A 17,643-nucleotide genomic window follows, 5' to 3' on the forward strand; every position below is an offset into this window, starting at 1 on the left:
CCCGCCGAGGCGCTCGCCTTACCCTCCGCGAGCGAGCGCACCCCACGACACGCCTAGAGCAGGCCCTCGCAGGCGGACGCTCAGGCCCCTCTCGGTCGGGGCTCGGTTTTTTGGAGAAATCCCCTGTTTTAGCGCCTCATTCCGCTACGGACCGAGCGCACCGGGGGCCGCTGGGCCGCGGCAGCTCCCAGGCGAAAGCGTGGGCGAGGCGCGGCCCGGGCGGCGCTCCCGAGCGCGGCCTACACAGGCCCCACAGGCACCGAGAGGCGCCGCCGCCGCCCCGAGGCCGCGGCGAGGGGCCCCGGGCAGGGCTGAGGCCTACCGGGGGCGGCGGCGGGGCCGGGCCGGGCCGGGGGAGGCAGGGCCGGGGGAGACAGGGGGGATCCCGGGGCCGGGCCGGGGGCTCCCGGGGGGCGGCGCGGCGCGGGCGGCCCTTACCTGCGTCGCGGGGGGGGCTCAGGCTCCCTCCCGGCGGCCGCCGCCTCGCCGCGCTTCCGGGTTCTGCGCGGCCGCCATCTTGGGGGAGGACGCGGACTTCCGGGGCGGGAGGGGGCGGCGGCGGCGGCCCGAGGGGGGCGGCCGGACCCGGCCCCGGCCCCGGCCCCGGCGGCGGCCCGAGCCGGGAGCCGCCCCCGGGAGCCGCCCCCGCGGCGCCGGGCTCGGTGCGGGCTCGCCGCGGCCCGCGGGGCGCCCCGACTCCCGGCGGCTCTTGGCCGAGGGAGAGGAAAAGCCTCGGTTTGTCCTGCCGGCGAAGCGGGGGCAACAGCTGGAGGCCGGGAGGGGGGAACGCGGAAATCCTCGCGGGCCGCCCCGCTGCCATCCCCAGAGCCTTGCGGCGGGGATTAGCTGCGCCAAAAGGCTGAACCGCAGAGCTGTTCTGGGAAATCACCCCGCGTTCATTGCCCACCCTCCCTCCCACCCGCGCTTTTGGTTTTCTTTTTTAAAAATTCCCCGTGCTTGTGTTGGATCTTGCCTCTTCTGAGCCCCAGGATAACAAGAAAAATCCTAAGGGGCTGACAAAAGCATTTCAGATAGATCTATTTTTATATCGTCATCTCCTGCTCCAGTACAACAGCAGTGACGCAGATAGCTAAGTTTTGATTTATTTCCCAAGAAGGAAGCTATGGGCAGAGCAGAACCACCACTATCTGCTTGGCCTTTTAAACAGCCGCGTCCTGCCAAAAGCACCGGCAGGAGGGTCGGGGTGGGGAGAGACCTTGGCCGCAAGCTGGAGGTCTCTGACACCGCGACCAAGCACCGGCACACGCACACACACACACTGTTTTGGCCCAGACAGGGTTGGAATTTGTTTGCCACTCTGGAAGACCAGAAGGTTTTTGTGCCCAACAGCACTGGTGTGAGTTTGACACACTGATCCCAGCTGTGCAACCTGCTTATTTCAGAGCCTGAGAGCAGGTTTGACCTCCAGGCTCTTGATTCTGATAAGCAACAACCACTCCAATGATCAGCAAGGGAAGCAGCTTACAAACAGGAAACTTCGCTCACAGCAAAACCCCAACACACACCACCTAAACAAGGCCGAGCCCAACGCAGTTTGCTTAGCCCAGCTGGAAGGCAAGGTCTGACAAGGCTCAGGGGAAGCGGCCAGGAACAAAAGTTCTTGGGGTTAGCATGGTTCTGAGCTACGTTCCTACCGCAGGAGCCTTCAGAAGGCTCCAAGAAGACCAGTATCTTCAAGACAACCTGCTGCATCCAGATAGGAACCCCAGAGGCACAAGCACTGCCAGGACCAAGTCCACTCAGCTGCCACCCGCAAGCAGCTCCATGCCCACCAAAGCAATCATCTTCAAAGGAGACGAGGAGGCCAGAAGATCTGGGTTTCTCACAGCCTTGGAGGAAGCCAACCTGCCTCCCACTTGGCACGAGTGCTAGGCACGTGGTGCCAGCATGGAAAGGCACCACCAACCTCCCTGCACCAGTGGGGTTTCACAGTCTCACCAGGTGCCAGCAAGATTCACTTTGTTGCTAAGGCTCAAGCACAGAATTTGTCATGTTTGGGCTTTTAATTCTGTCAGTGAGCACCAATCTTGAATGACTTCATTCATTCACACACATTAATTAATCAGAACAATTGTATCAGGCTTTCTGCAATATTCTTTCTTCCTAGCTTCGTGCCAAAGGCTCTGGCTCTTCTAAATCACTTCCCCTCAATAAATCATCCTGCTGACTCTCACCGTACCAGCACCACAGGCGTGCTGATGGTGTTCGCAGTGGGCTTCCTCCCACAAACTGCGGCGTTTTCCCCCTGGACTAAACTGCCAGACTGCCTTCATCTCTTTTAAGATGACAAGCTATCTTATCTGAGAGCAATTGCTGGTACCTAGTTAGTCATGCATTTTAAGGGTTTAAAATCCCCTAGAGCTATTTATTTAGCAAAATACAAATATGAATAAATAAATACACTGGAAGAACAAGAATGATCCATTCAGCAATTAACCAGTCTCCTTTTGTAACCACCAACGCCTCTGCAGCCGGTGCCACAACCACTTACTTCGCTTAGCGTGATCGCCTCCTCCTCCGCATCCCATCCCCAGTTCCTATTTTAAGCAATGAACTCATTAGTCCTCTGCCCGCACAGCCCCTCGTGTGCAGACTGAGGCCGCTGCCACAGAGGCATGAGGGGCCAGCACCCAGCTTTGAGCTGTTTTCTGCTGCAGCTTCAGGTTTTGGCCGTGCCTCTGAGGCCGCAAGTGCAGGCACCGTGCCCCCCTGCGTGAGGCTGCGGGGCGTTCGGGGCATCCCTTCCCCATCCGGCCCTAGCTGTATCGCAGGGCTGCTACCATCCCCTGCAGGGACCAGGAATACGCAAGCAAGCAACCTCCCCTCTGCAGCAGGTGAGGAGGAATTTAAAGCCTCTGCCCTAATTGGCACCTGTTGATGAGAGGGGGGAGGCAGGAGGTGCCTCTGCAGGAGTATTTCTGGGCTGTGCTGCTAGTGAGGGAGCAGAGGTGGAGTGAGGAGGGGGCTGGCTGTGGGGGTTGCGATGCATTAGAGCAAGCTGAGAGCTAGGCAGGGGCCCAGCGTTGCGGCTGCCGGCGCTGCTCCGGGGAGCCGTGCAGCTGGGCAACGGTGCCTAAGCCACGGTGGGTGCCGGGAGGAGAGCAGGGGCAGGGAGGCTGTGGGGAGGAGAGCAGAGGGCCCTGCTCTGGGCGGGCACCCTGGGGATGGGAATGGGCAGCTCCAGCACTTGGTGCCTGCTGCTTTGCAGCTCTGCAGCTCGCTGATGAGCATTGCTGGTGCCGGAGCCCAACCCGGCTGTGGGAGCAGTGCATGGGGAAGGCGGGTGCCTGGGTCTGGGGGGCCCTAGCACATGCTTTCTTGCCAAAGCCGTCGCTGCTGTGCTCTGAGTCAGGCATTTCCCAGGCAAAACCTCGAGGCTGCAAAGCTGGCCTCGTTGCAGATGGCCCCGGGTTGTGGCCCAGCTGCCTTCAGCGCCGAGGGCTGGGAATGAGGAGGAGGAGGGATGTGCTGGGCTGTCCCCACTGCGCCTTCGCTGCGTGGCACCGAGCACCGTGTCCCCGCTGGGCAGAGCTGCGCGGCTGCAAACGGCCGGGGAGGAGCCCCCCGGCGAGGGCACCGAGCAGAAGCGATGCTGAGCTGATGGCGGGACGGGGATGTGCTCGGCAGGTGCGGATGGGCGCCGGGTCCGTCGGACTGGGGAAGCATTTCCCTGGGAAATGGCCCGTGCTCCACAGGAAACGCCCTTCCTGGGTGCCCCAGGCCCAAGGAAGCCGGGTCGCAGACCGGCCCGGCTCTGCGGGCGCGTTGCAGGAGCAGCTTCGCTGCGGCGGGGTGACCCCAGCCACTGTCACACGCAGGCGGTTCCTGTTTTTCCCCCGCAGCCTGGAAATCCCCTGACTTTCCGCCGGGGCGAAGAGCCCTGGGCCCAGTTGGCTCCGCTCCTGCCTGGCCTCCTCGCGGCTGCGGGAAGAGGCGTCCGCAGGGACAAGGAGCCCAGTGGAAAGGGGGGTCCCGACCGGCCGCTCTGACACCGCGAGCAGCAGCTTCTTCGGAGCGGGCGCGGGCAGGGTGGTGCAAAGGCACCTTGGCAGGTTCCTCTGCGCACCGGGAAATCCCGCCGTCGCGGGGGCCCTGCCCGGCCGGGGAAGCGGGGCCGAGGGCTCTGCGTCGGGCTGGCCGCCCTGGGGACGGCAGCCCCCCGCCCCGCGCTGCGGCTCGGCTGGGGCCGCGCGCGCCGAGCTCTGCGGCGCTCAGCCCGACGCCCCCCGGCTCCTCTCGGAACCGGCTGGCAGCCTGCCCTGCCCGGAGGCAAAGCCACCGGCGCGGTCGCTCCGGGGAGCCGGCGCGGCCGCGAGGCCCCCGCGAGGGACAGTGCGGGGGGCAGGCCTGCGGGGACACCCGGCTTATCCCCATCCCGCCGCCCGCTCCCGGCGGGAGGGAGGACTTCGCCTCCGGGAAAGCTCGTTTTTTCCCGCGGCCCGCGGGGAGCAGAGTGCAGCTGATGCAACTCCGCTGCCACCGGAGCAGTGGGAGAGCTGCCTCCTGCCCGGGCTGCTTTGCTGTGGACAGTTTCCAATCAATCCTGCCCTCCGGCTGCTGGGAACCCGGCCCCCTCGGGAAGGGGAAGCACGGCGCTTACCAGAATTTGGGTGATCGCTTTCCAGCAGTGCGGACGTGGTGCCAGGATCGAAGTAAATCACACGTGGTTGGGCGCTGTCGTGGGAAGGGCTTGGGGAGAGAAGCGCCGGCTGCGAGCCCTCGGCCGCCCTCCTCCTCCCGCCTCCGCCGTGCGGGACGCCCCGTCCCTGGACAACCAGCAGCTGGGAGGATGTGCTGTGATGCCCCTCGGGCCCTCGAAGCGGGGCTCGGCGCTCTCCAGCTTCTGCTCATTGCCCCGTGCGGTGCCAGCAGCCCTAGGAAAACAGCAGCACTCGCGGGTTTGCCTGGGCCCTCCTCAAAATAACTGCTGAACTCCTGGAGGCACTGCCCTGAGTGCGTGATCCCAGCAGAGCCTGGGTCCATCTTGTTGCTAGAGCGTGGTTTTTGGTTTTTTTTTTAATTCTAACATTACTCTACAGCAAGGCCTGGGGGAAGCTGTGGCTGCAAACGTCTTGCTTTCTCCGTGTGCAGTTTCTCCCTGTGCCAACCCGTCACTGATGGATGCGTGCGACCAGCTATGCCCTCACTAACGTCGCTGCCGCAGGCGCAGCAAGCCCTAGCCCTGGTTCAACCCTTATCAGACACTGGAGAATCCCCCGAGGGGACGTCGTGGCGTTCTCGGGGCCTCTCCCGCCCAAGCACGTGGCCCAGAGCTGCGGCACTTCAGGGACGCTCGCGCAGCCGCTTGGCCTCATCCAGCCCCATCCTGGCTTCCAGCACGTCGCAGTGCCCGCAGCATCGCCCCCACCTGCCCCGTCCTTGCTGGGATGGTGAGAAGGAAACGCGCCTGGTGCCTGAATCCTGGAAGGGCCTTAAAGAAAGTCTGGCTCTTTCCAGAACTACTACAGCAGAGATTTCTTTAATTGCCCTCTTATTTTTCTAGCTTTTCCAAGCTCTCATGCACAACCACAAGGGCTAACAGTCTATTCTTACCTTTTATTAAAAGTAGAGATTCCCATGTAATCAAACCACTTCCAGAACAAGGGTTTAAAATATCAGTTAATGCAAAATGCATAATAAAATAAAGATAACCACAATTTATTCAAATGAATCTATTTTGCATGTCAAAGCACAAATATTTTCTCTGTTTTCTTCCTCTCCTTTGGTAACCTGCTGACCAAAAACAAATAGCAGCAGCTGGAAAGAAGGTCAGATAAATAACAGAGCCTTTAAAAACTGATACCCAAGATGCCTGGTCCCTGCTTGGTGCCACTCCGCAGGTGGGAAGGCAGCGATGCAGGCCACACGCGGTTTTGGCAGGGACTCACTTGGTCGTTTTACAGTCTCAGCCCAGGAGAGGGCAGGGTTGTGGCTCCGCGCTGTGCCTGGGTATAAACATTCTTGCTGAAAAGAGAACAAATTTTATACCGAGATTTTAGTGGAGAATCCAGATCACAGATGATTTTGAGAAATCTGTGCCTGCCTGTAGCTATCTAAATATTATTAAAAAGCACTAGACACTAAATACAAAATAAGGACAGCTGTCAAAAAAGGCTTTCTAAAGCATGTGGTATGGATATGCTGGACTGAGCTGGGTATTGCATTCAGCAATGGTAAAGAAAGTGAGAAAATTGGGGAAATGTGCAATCAATTGCCTCAAGAAGGCTTGGATTATATCGTAGGAAAAAATCAGCCTAAAGATAGACAGAGTTCAGCACTGATGTAAGATACGTTGGGAGGGTGGGAAGATTTCTAAAGGTTAGATAAACATCTGCTGGAGAGGGTGTTCGTCTGAGCCTGTCTCCGAGGAGACAGATGGGCTAAAGGACAGCGGTAGTATTTTTCAGCCCTGCATTTCCGCGCCTGGTTGTGCTGGTGGAGGGACCGGTGCCTCTGCGCTGGTCCGTCCCGTCTGCTTAGCAGATAAGCTGCCAGTCGGGGATTATCTAGTGCAGCGCACCGCACGCCTCCCAGAGCCCAGGGGCCCGCGGCAGGGTGGGCTCTCGGTACCACCGGTGAAACGCAGTACAGCAAACAAATACTTGTGAGGTGAGCAAACGGTGAAAGGGTCAGGATGTTTTATAAGGAAACATCTGGAATGAAAAATACAGTTTGTGTCGGTTTCCCAGTAAATCCATCTTCCATAACCTGATCCTGCTGCAGAAACGCCCCCTGCCACTCCAGTCCTGAAGGATCAGGCCAGATGAGTCTTAGAACAGGACAGAGGCAGCAGCAGAAGGGACTCAAAGTACAGTATTCCTTCCCCCAGGTGCACAAACAGCACAGACAGCTAAAGACACTGCGGTGTTTTGAAAGACAGGCAGTAAAAATCACCTGCAGGTTTTAGGATCAGCAAGAGCACGAACTCTGCTAACCTTATTCCAGACACAATCTAAACCTTCCCCCGTTCATATTCTTGATCAGAAATTGATTAATTCTGCAGTGTGTGCACTGACATCACACAGGAGAAAAAAAACATGCTGCCGTCCAGCCCAGAGCTGGCTTCTCCCCAGAGGCCGCTCCAGCCTCTGAGGGACTGCAGATAAAAAGCAGCGTTCTCTTTTATTTGCCTTCTGTTATTTATTATTATTCTGGAGCACGTGTGTTGGGACAAAACGCCCTAACCAAAATACATAAGCGTGCGGGACTTGCAGGAGATCTGTCAGGAGCCTTCAGCGGAGGGACCAACGGAGGGGACAGGGGGACGGGGCTGGCAGAAGTGGTGTGGCAGGTCAGCAGTGGTCCCAGAGGGCGGAATGCACTTCTCCGCTGCCAGAGCTGCTGCAGCAGAACCCCGCGGCGCACCGCAAGGGCCGAGCACGCGCCCAATCCCGCACGAAACGTCCAGAGCCTCGGAAAAGGCTCCGGAGAAGACACAGTCTGGCAGGAGGGCTCGTGCTGCTCTTAGGAACGGGCAGAGTCCCCCGTCGGGGACTCCCGAGGGAGGAGCTCTGCCGCCCGCCACGCTCGACCCGGCTCCTCGCCGCCGGCCCGCGCTGCGGGGAGGGCCCAGAGGCCCCGCGCTGTACCGGCGCCTCGGCGGGCGGCCCCCGGGCAGGCTGCGCCGGCGGGGACGAGGCGGCGGAGGCCCGTGCAGCGCCGCGGGAGCCGCCCCGAGGCTCCGCGGGGTGGGGGCGGAGAGGCGGCCCGGGAGCCCCGGTGGCCGCCGGGCCCGGCCGCGCTGCCGCCACCCGTCGCCATGGCACCGCTTCCCCTCCGCCCTTTGCCCTCCGCCCCTTCGCCGCCGGCAGCCCCACCCACTCCCGCCCCTGACGGACAGTTTCCTCGGCCTATCACAGCGCCCCGCCACACGCCGGAGTGGGTGGGCGGGTTGGAAACGCCAGGGGCCAACCGGAAGCGAAAGCAGCCCGGCCGGCCCCGCCCCCCTCTCCTCGGGGCCGCCGCAGCCAACCAGCGGGCAAGCGCGCGGGGGCGGGGCGGCGGCGCGGCCAATGGGAGGGCACGTCGGTCTCCAGGGAGGCGCGAGGCCCCGGAGGGAGGGGGGAGGGCAGCGGCGGGAGCGCGGCGGGGGCCGGGGCCGGGGCGGGGGCGGGAGGTAAACAAAATGGCGGCGGCGTGCGCGCTGCGGCGGCGGCGGCAGCAGCCGCGGTAACGGGGGGCGGCGGCGGCGGCGGGCGGCAGAGCGGCGGGCGCGGGCCCCAGGGCTGGGCTGCGGCGCGGCGCGGCGGGTCAGCGGCCGCCGGGACCCCCGCCCTGAGGCGCGGGGGGAGCGCGGCGCCGAGGCCCGGCCGCGGGGAGGGGGGAAGTGGCCGCAGCCCCCATCCCCACCCGCCTCCCCCGAGGCGGCGGCGGGGCGCTGAGGCCCGGCGCTGAGGCTGCCTCCAAGGCTCGTCCCGGCCCGCAGGGGACGGTCCCTTACCGGGAGGGCTTCCCCGCTGCCCCTGCTGCCGGGGGGGGGCGGGAGGGGGTTGACTGCGGCCTGGCAGGAGCCAACAGTCCCCCCCGGCGTCTCCTCCCTCCCGGCCTGCCCGTGGTGGCTTGGTTGCACTTCGAGTGGTTTATCTCCTTTCCCCCCTTTCCCAGGGGGTGGGTACAGTATTCCTCATTTTCTTTTTCCCCACCTCCTCCCCCTTCCTGACACCTGTGGAAGGAGCTCATAGAGGGGGAGAAAAGCCCAGGCAAGGTTAGCATCTCCTTGTTGACCTTCCTTTGTTGGACAGGGAATGGGGTGTTGTGGGTACTGGACAGAGAGAATTGCTTCCTCCTGGTTGTTCCTGTTTTAAGGTGGGTCAGTAAAACTTTAGTAGGTTTTGCATTGTCTGACACCAGCTGACACCTGGACCAGTGGTGGTGACACATCATGTGTCAGGTGGAATCCAAGTGGTTGAAGGATGCCCCTGGGAGATCTTGATAGGCACCGAAGGCCTCAAACTTTTGTAGGCGTGAAAAGTGAAGAAATTAGAATTGATTGTGAAAACTCCTTCAAAGAAACTTGGTTCCAGCTTCCAAACGGCTGAGAAAAAATCTTCTGTACTTGTACCCGGAAGGTGAGGGCAGCAGGGCTGAAACACTTCCCCTGCGATTCACAGTTTGGAGTTGGTGGCTATGATCTGCTAGTAATGGAAAGTCATGAAAGAGACTTGGCTGTTGTCTGTTTTTATGTGGTGGCCTAAAGTTGCAAAGGATGACCTAGCACTTAAGAATCAAACTGGGCCAAGTTAAAGGCCAAGCTGACTTGAAAGAACCCTAGTAGTGGGACCAGGTCAGAAGTAAAGCAAATCCCAAACTGAGTGTATCTGGTCAAAGATATATTCTTTTTAAAAGACACTGTGTTACTGGAGCTGGGCCTGGATCTTTTAGCATCCAACTGAGCTGGAAGTAGCTCATAGTTATTTTTTGTTTTGTTTTTTTTATTCATGTTTGTACAATCTTCTGGATATTTTTTTTCAAGAAGGAGTAAAAGGGAGTGTTGGAAACTAACAAACAGGATTAAAACCCTGAGCGCTTAAGGAAAACAGGTTAAGGAACTTAATCCAGGATGGATATGCAGGAGCCACAGCAGTTGGGTATGTTTGCAGAGAGTGAGCTGATGTCTGTTGGGATGGACACTTTTATCCATCGCATTGACTCCACGGAAGTCATCTACCAGCCACGGCGAAAAAGGGCCAAGCTCATTGGCAAATACCTGATGGGAGACTTACTTGGAGAAGGGTCTTATGGCAAAGTCAAGGAGATGTTGGACTCTGAAACCCTCTGTAGGAGAGCTGTCAAAATATTGAAGAAGAAGAAGCTACGCAGAATTCCCAATGGGGAGGCAAATGTGAAAAAGTAAGTAAATATCTTCAGTAGCTGCTAGTCCAGGGGTTAAATTTTATTGTTATTTTCCAACCGATATTCTGTATCGTTTAAAATAGCAACATAGCTTTATGTTGTGGAAGTACTTTCTATACCATATGTACTCGGGAATCTCTTCACCACTGAAACGCAGCCAACTGTAAGGTGAAGGGTGCTTCTTCTAAATACTGCGCAGCGGTGGGGAATAGTGAGAGGTAGCTTATTCTCAAGTGCTTGGAAGCAGATATGTCCACCTGGAAAAAAATAATGTGCAATGTATGCCCTTTTTTAGTATTATTATAAAGTAAGAGAGGATCTCTATTTCTAAAATTTCATGTAAAAATGCATTGTAAACGAAGAAAGATAAAGGGTGGTATAGCTGAGAGTGCAGAAATAAACTTTGTATTACTGTTCTCTACTATTGTGTATCCACAGAAGTGTGTGTGGTTCTTGAGCTCCATAAGAAATAAGGAATAAGTACTAGTAATAAGAAATAATGAAATAAGTGCCTGGAATGCGTGATCCAATGCATTATGCACCTAATGGGCATAGGAAGTCTTGGGTTTTATTTAGTTTCACATCTGACTAATGAGTTTGGGAAGTAATTCAAGGCTCTTTTGAGTTGATTTCTCCAGCTGTAAAATGGGGACAAGGGTTGTCAAGCTCTTCTTTTCAGTGACTCAAGATTTGTGCTTGGAAGGTATTTCAAGTGCCAGTTACATACTGATTAGTCAGTGCACAAGTAACTAATTAAAATATACTGTAGGGAGAAGCCTGGTGTTATGTTTCATTTGTAAGAGTTGTTATTATCTGAAACTTTCCCTTTTCTTGGGGTTGTGCTCTACATGTGAGAACCTAACAGCCAGCTGTGTTTTCCACAGCAAGCTGTTTGTTACAGCTCTGCAAGATAGAGTTGTTTATCTGGTGTGAAGGGGAGCCTCTGCAGCCAAAACAAATTATTTGCAACAGTTTATCTCGTAGTGGGAGGGAAAACTTATGAGATGTTTAGAAGTCTCTTGTATTACATCTTTTGCTACAGTGTGCAGAATGTGGAGCCCTGACCTAGTAGAGTCTTGTTTCTGTTTCTTGGTTTGGTTTGAGTTTCTGAGCTCAGCTGCAAGATATTTCACATCCTGTACTGGGACTTCTGTCAGCTAGCTGTTTAAATTTCCCTTCTAACCTTCAGTGGACACACTTAGCTACAGAATAGTAGCAAGTCTTCATGGCGGCAGCTTCGCTTTCTCTCTTTTGCTGGCTCAGGTTCAGAATAAGAGTAAACTACTGGTTAATGTGTAATAAAATGTTTCTTGTTTTTCTAGTGGAGGCAGGAGTGCCCCTTTCCATCACTGCTCCCCCATTCCTCCCTCTCCCTCCCTAGTTACATCAAGCGCTTCACCAAACAAGGGGAACGCTGTTTCCACTGTACTGGAATTTTACATTTTAAAATCCTCCCCCTCTCAGTGAAAAAGGACTTGCCAAGATAACCTGACAGTTTCCTGGTATCAAAACTATGGTAATGGTCCTATGCCCTGAAGTGAACTCTTTAGAAATCTTACTCATGTATCTAACCTTTCTGTGAATGCCTTTGGTTTCATTGACTTTAGTTATTAAAGCAGATTAGCCAAACAGTACCTTGTCTTGTTATGCATGTTTTTCTGACTCAGCAGCACCTGCTTCAAAAGACCATCTGAGGTGGATTTGGGATGTGGCCTTCTAACGAGGGTTTGTTTTAGTTCAAGTTCCTGTTTTTGTCACCTTGTCTCTTTTGCTGTACACACGCTTGTTCACTTTATCTACTTGCTCAGTGGTGGATTTGTTTGTTTGATTATTTATTTGGCAAAATATCATGTGCAAATACCAATATGAGCCTAGTAGGCTTTATTTCCAGGTAGCACTGGAATGGAGTACTGTCCTAACTTTTTTTTTGACCACAGCTGTATTGCTTGCCCAGACTCCATCAGAATTTTTCTTTCTACAATCAGATTTGAGTTGCTTTGCTAAAGGGTTTATACCCAATAAGGTCTTCACACATAATAGAACAGCAAGAAGATCACTTTCTGAACTAAAGCTCGCTATTAGGTTCTATTTTGTCACTTGCAAGTTATTATACTCACTCATTACTTCTGGTATTGATATAGTTCTTATGTTACAGTGAGGCCTACTTCCAATCCTGCTTCTCCTTATTTCTGTGGGTATGTGATTAGTTTCGTACTGTTTGCTCCATGGAACCACTGATCAGCTTCTAAGTAACTGGAAGGGACAGCAGTTAACCATGGAGTTGTGGTGTTAGTGTCCTTTCTGATGTATTCTATTAATAACTTTGTTTATCATATGGAAAACAGTATGTTATTTCAGGGGTTGAATTCAGGACACAACTTGTAATCTATGGGTTTACCCTTTTGGCTTGGTTTCTCTTTCGTGGAAGTGTTCTGGTCTCAATTCAGTGAGTAGGCATTCCCTCTCCGCTACTAACCTTTCTGCTGTAGAATCACTGCATACCATCTTAACTGTTAGTCTTTACTCTGGAGGTGATTTGGTGCTGCAAACATGTTTGGGTCTAAGCAATTAACACTAGTTATATTTTCAGTTTTCTTCGTTTAAGTGTACTTATCTTGTGGAAATGACCTTTTAAAGTCTCAGTCTCAAAATACTTTATTGTATGGTTTCTCTTGACTGAAAAGACAGTGCCTCTTTATGCTAAAGTCTAATCTCCAGTCTTGACTTCTTGTATCTGAAGCTTTTTCCTGTATTGCAACTTGATTCGACAGCGATATGATCAAATTATATAAAAATAGGTTTGTGCCTTTGCTGTTATCACTGGATGCCTCAGTACTGCTGCTGTTGTGGTGAAGACGAAGCTTCCGTTGATAATGCATCATCAAAGAAACTCCCTAGAAAACAGTTCCTAAGCCCTTGACCTTTGGGTAATTACATGAGCAAGTAATATACAGGGAGTAATAACAAAAAGGGAAAACGAAATAATGATCAGCTGTGGAGGATTTTGCAGTTCTTTTCCATGTGCTGGGGACTTTGGATATGTGGGGCTGATATTACAAATCAGGAAGCTCTGATTATTCATGCAACTTTTGTTACTTACTAATCTTCAAGACTGCAGTCTCATCCTGAATGTATATGTGGGTTGCCTCAACCCTGTCTCCTTGTGCAGTAGAGTTCCGTGGACTTAGAAATTGACTGGAGTATTTAAGTTCTGCTTCAGAAAACTGAATGATTGTCTTCTATCCCCAAGTGTTCCAGTTCTACTCCTGAAAAATAAGCTCTTAAGGGAGCCGTAAAACCTGGTGAAGATGTTGAGGGTTTGAACTCTTCTGTGAGACAGATGTTTCTCTGAATAAATATAGGGAATCTTCAGTTACTTCAGAGAAAGATTGGGGTGGTTTATTCAGCCAGGCAGTACTGTGGCTAATTACTGCTTCCACTTGATACAAAAAGCAAGTTTAGTCGGATTGTCAAAAAAAGGAAAGAAAATTTGGAAGACTATTTGTCTCTAGCTGCACAGTTTTATTAAAACTGAGTGCTAATAGCCTCACATTTTTAATTAAATGTTTGGATCTTTCTATGCGTATCCCAGGTGTCTTGTACTGTACTTACCATGTTCAGTGATTACTTAGATTTGAATATCATGCTCATTAGAATTCCTCTGAGCTTTAAAATGGGTAGTAGGCCTGTAATTTGGCAGTTTGCTATTTGGTCTACAAATCAAGAGTCTTGCAAATCAAAGCATGGACTACTCTGCTGAAGGAGAGACTTGTAAGCCACAGAGAAGCACATTTTGGATGGAGACAGTCTTAAGCTAACTCATTTGATCTCCTGTCCCTCACTCCTAATTCAAAGCTTTGCAGTATGTCACCTGAGTGAGTGTACTACTTTCTTTGTCAAGCTGGATACTTGCTTACATTCAGCAGTGAAATACTGGACTCTCTAATTATAGAAGTGCTCAGATAGTGGGACTGTTCTGGATATAGGGCCTGTAATAGCAAACAACTGTGTTAAGAATGCAGCATGTATGAAATCTTGGAATTAGTAAAGAGAAAAGGTAATACTGTGGTCTTAGCCTCACATGGGCGCCTCTGAGGCCACAGACGTGGAGTTCTGGAGTGGCTGCCTGCCTGCCTGTGAAGTCGTGCTTGATCGCTAGATTGTTTCTGATGCTTTAAGCTTCTTGGAAGGTGAGAGCTGTCAGGGATCAGATTGCTTAGTTTAGTAATGGCTAGTGTAGCAAGTACACTTTATTTCTGCAGCCTTTGACCCCTCAGGGGCTTCTGAATACACAAAAGGAGATAAGTGTTGACCACAATGGGTATTTCTTTCTGTATTGACACACTGTCATTAAGGGAAGGAGAGGCAGTGGGGACACAGTGGAGATGGTATAGTGCTAGCAACATGATTTGGGGTAGCTGCTGGAGAGGGAGCCATCTGGATGCTCAAACTTGGAAAGATATATATGGGTACTGGATTTATGAATACAGAATTATGTCCATCCCCACCATGCCAGGTGCACATGCAAGTGTGTAAAGCTTAGGTTGTGCCCCCTGTCTCTCACCAGGACTACTTTGTGTGGAGTTGCCATCTCCAAAACGGAACAAATAATTCAAACTTCCCACTGCATGTCTCATATTTTCACTGTTCAGGAAGTGCCTCTCCTCGCGGTCTTTCTCCCTCCTCCTTCACCCATGGAATCAGCAATGATCTGCAGCATGTTTCAGGAGCCTGAAAAGACCGACAGCTGCACCTGGGGGCCCTGCTGCTGCACCTGGGGGCCCTGCTGCTGTTGCAGAGCAGGGCCTCTTTGGTATTACTGATGGATAAGTGCACCTGTAACTGCAGGACTCTGAACCTCAGCTATTGCACACAGTGATGTATTGTTAGTGTTGCTTCTCAGGCTGGGCTCCTTGTTTACTGAATAATCATGTCATTAGATCCTTCCCATGCAAATATTAAACACACCCAGAGCAGGCAAATAAAATTGTAGTATAAATAACACAATCCAAAAACAAGGTTAGTGAGCTGCAGAATGGAAAAACTGACTTTGATAAGTCTTGATGCTCCTTTGTTTGCAACTTTTTTGGCAAAAAAAATATAGGAACTGAGAAGAGTTGTTAACATCAGTATCTACAAGGACTTAAAGTTCTGTTGTTTCTCGGGGTAATGTTCTCCTTGTTGATACTTTAAGAGCAGAGCACTTTGAAGTCAGAGGAAAAATCTTCATATGATGTAGGTGACAGTTTCTATTCAGGCACTGACAAGCACTTGCACAGACTTAACATTAGATGATTGCTGGTCCTTAGCCTTCATGAAGCAAATGACCTGCGGTGCTTGCTCCATACCTTGTAAGAATTTGGTATTAAGGTAGGGTGGCTTACCTAATGCAAGGAGGAACAATTCAGTGTCGCTGAGATTCATAGCAAGTGGCACAGTTTAGGCTCTTCATTATTCCTCTCTGATACCAGTTTCCCAGAAATGAAGTGCTCAATCTCTTATTTATCTGAAATACTACTTGTACTCATGGCAAGAGGGAAGTGGTGCAGGTTCTCACATGGATATAAATGACATACCACATTCTTGCAAACAGATGGCAAATTCTGGGGAAAAATAAATGAGAGGAGAAGAAACTTCCCATAAACTAGACCTTGAATAAGTTGATCTACTTTGTGGCATATCAGGCATACTAATATATAATTAAAATTTTCTTTGGCTATACAAGATTAAAGAATCAATCTAGATAAACACATAATGTAGCAGTTCATTTGTGTGCAGATCAGTTGGATTAGTCTTGAATCCTTTTGTAACAATTAGCTAGAATATTGTTAGTGGATTCATGGCATTTGCCAGAATTGGCGTATAGTGCTGTTCTCAGTGCACTTCTCCTAGCCCTTTGCTGTGACACCAGCTCTGCAGTGGAAGTATGCCAGTTCCTCGTGTCTGGTTCCTCTGTGCCATATGCTGAATCTAGAGACCTTGAGGTGGGCTCCAGTTATATGCTGAAGAGTAAGAAAGTGGGTAATGAGGTGGGTGAGGATAAGCTTTCCTTGGGCTCAGACTGTTACTGCAGATCTGCCAAACATTTTCTGAAAGTTTGAGAAACAGACTAGTTGAGCTAGGCCATCAACTGTGACACTGCTGTGCCAGTGTCTTTTCTCTCTGCTTAATCAATAAGGGGTCTATACCCGTTATATAAGGGGTCTTAACCCTTTTCTTTAAAATTATGTGTTGGTTAGATAGCAAACTTCATCTTTACAGATGCTTTTCAGATTTCTTATTTCTTCTCCTTCCCTTTCTCTCTCTGAACTGATTATGCTTTGGAGCTAGCCACAGTGTTGTTGCAATCTGATTAGTCAAGGCAGGCAGTAAGCAGAGTTGATTCACCAATGAGCATGAAGTGGTCTTTACTATAATGTGATAAATACTCATTTCACAGCCTTAGGGTTTTCTAGTCCGGAGAACTAAGAACAAAATTCCATAATGCAAACTATTCTTGACAGATAATGGCAGTGATAAGTAAGATGGGTATGGAAGTGATTATCATTTTGCAGAGAGAACATAGCCTAGCTACTTTACTGGCTGAAGTGAAGAGTTCTACCTAAAAGATGGGCTAGCAATATTGTCTGTAGCTGTAAAATTGCATGCAGTACAGTGAACGGGCTAAAATGTCCTTGCTCTCCATTAGACCAGCTTCCAGAGTGTTTAGGGTTCACCCTTTTCCAGAGTGTTGGGGAGAAGTCTAATCTCAAAAGCAATTATTGTAATTGAAACTTCATTTTTAAATTTGAGGTAACAAGCAAGGAGGTAAAGCTAGAGCAATTCAGGGCATCATAAATGTCAGAACAGATTCACTAGATGAGTGTGAGAAAGGCAGAATGCAGGAAGTAGTCCAGCCTTGATCTGCCAGAAAGGTCACAACACAAGCCTTGGCTGCTGGGTTGTGAGTGGTGTTCCCACCACTACAACCCACTCACCCAGTGCTGCAATTTCAGACAGTATTTTGCAGGCACATTGCAAGAAAAGCAGTGGGTTGGGGTAGATTTTGTTGTTGTTTTTACTTAAAAAATAAAAAAAATAAATTTAGGTACCTGCTGACAAATATGTGCCCCTATGTTCATTTATAAGGTGAAGTTTGAAAAATGAAATGGAATCGGAGGTGGTTGTGGTCTGGCTGTCTTCATTCCTTAGTCATTTTAGAATGCAAGAATAGCTAAAAATAGAAGTAATCTTTCCTCTGGGAAATGGGCTGTTGGCCTCTGCCCCAGAGGTGGGTGCACTTTGGTGGCATTTTAGATTGCTGGTTCACAATGTCCTTTTGCATAAAAATCATTACAGAAACGTGAAATATTTATTAGCCTGATAAAGGTGGAAGGAGCTGGTATTTGTGCTTTGAAGCAGTATTACAAGGGAATGAGTTCAGATCAGGTTTTTAAAATGTGTTCCTAATATTGGCAGCTTTCTTTACCTTCACAGCAAAGCATTCTTTTAAATAAATGTATTCACTGCCTCTCTCACTGGTTCTTTCTAAGGATTCAACCTGTCTCCCTTCATTATGCAGAAACTTCTTAGACCTACACTAATGCTGGCTGCAGTTCCTATGCTAATTTAATCCACTTCAGCCTTTTGGTCATTACTATAATTAGAGCTGCTGCATCACTTTGCAAATCTGTCTGCCATTTAAAATAAACACTCTTCTGAGCTTTGCCTTGTTATCTTCGGTTTCTATTTCTATTTAGCTTTTTCTTTTAAGCTGTATAGTGATAAAGG

At 51.3% G+C, this 17,643-nt stretch overlaps 2 protein-coding genes and 1 long non-coding RNA gene across 8 annotated transcripts in view; 2 read left to right on the forward strand and 1 right to left on the reverse strand.

Moving 5' to 3' along the window:
* Positions 1-4,696, reverse strand: part of SBNO2 (strawberry notch homolog 2) — a 74,537-nt gene extending 69,841 nt beyond the window's left edge. For 3 of the 5 annotated variants that reach the window (XR_009960847.1, XM_062595977.1, XM_062595974.1), the window contains exon 1: positions 439-523. The gene's annotated coding sequence lies outside the window, so the exon portion shown is untranslated. Of the gene's footprint in view, positions 1-438; positions 529-4,621 lie in introns of those variants that run through there. The other 2 variants (XM_062595975.1, XM_062595976.1) reach the window with 2 other exon arrangements.
* Positions 2,838-5,668, forward strand: LOC134151454 (uncharacterized). Its single transcript, XR_009960849.1, has 3 exons — positions 2,838-2,855; positions 3,422-3,648; positions 5,113-5,668. It is a non-coding gene; the product is annotated as an uncharacterized LOC134151454 (long non-coding RNA).
* Positions 5,669-8,159: 2,491 nt separating this feature from the next.
* STK11 (serine/threonine kinase 11) overlaps positions 8,160-17,643 on the forward strand; it is a 48,290-nt gene continuing 38,806 nt past the window's right edge. Inside the window, exons 1-2 of one of the 2 annotated variants that reach the window (XM_062596181.1) lie at positions 8,160-8,190; positions 8,872-9,870. In XM_062596181.1, coding sequence (XP_062452165.1) covers positions 9,581-9,870 — 290 coding nt within the window. In that variant the 5' untranslated portion in view covers positions 8,160-8,190; positions 8,872-9,580. Of the gene's footprint in view, positions 8,191-8,321; positions 9,871-17,643 lie in introns of those variants that run through there. The other variant, XM_062596180.1, reaches the window with a different exon arrangement.

The sequence above is a fragment of the Rhea pennata genome, chromosome 27 (genome assembly GCF_028389875.1).
Source record: "Rhea pennata isolate bPtePen1 chromosome 27, bPtePen1.pri, whole genome shotgun sequence".
Classification (NCBI taxonomy): domain Eukaryota; kingdom Metazoa; phylum Chordata; class Aves; order Rheiformes; family Rheidae; genus Rhea; species Rhea pennata.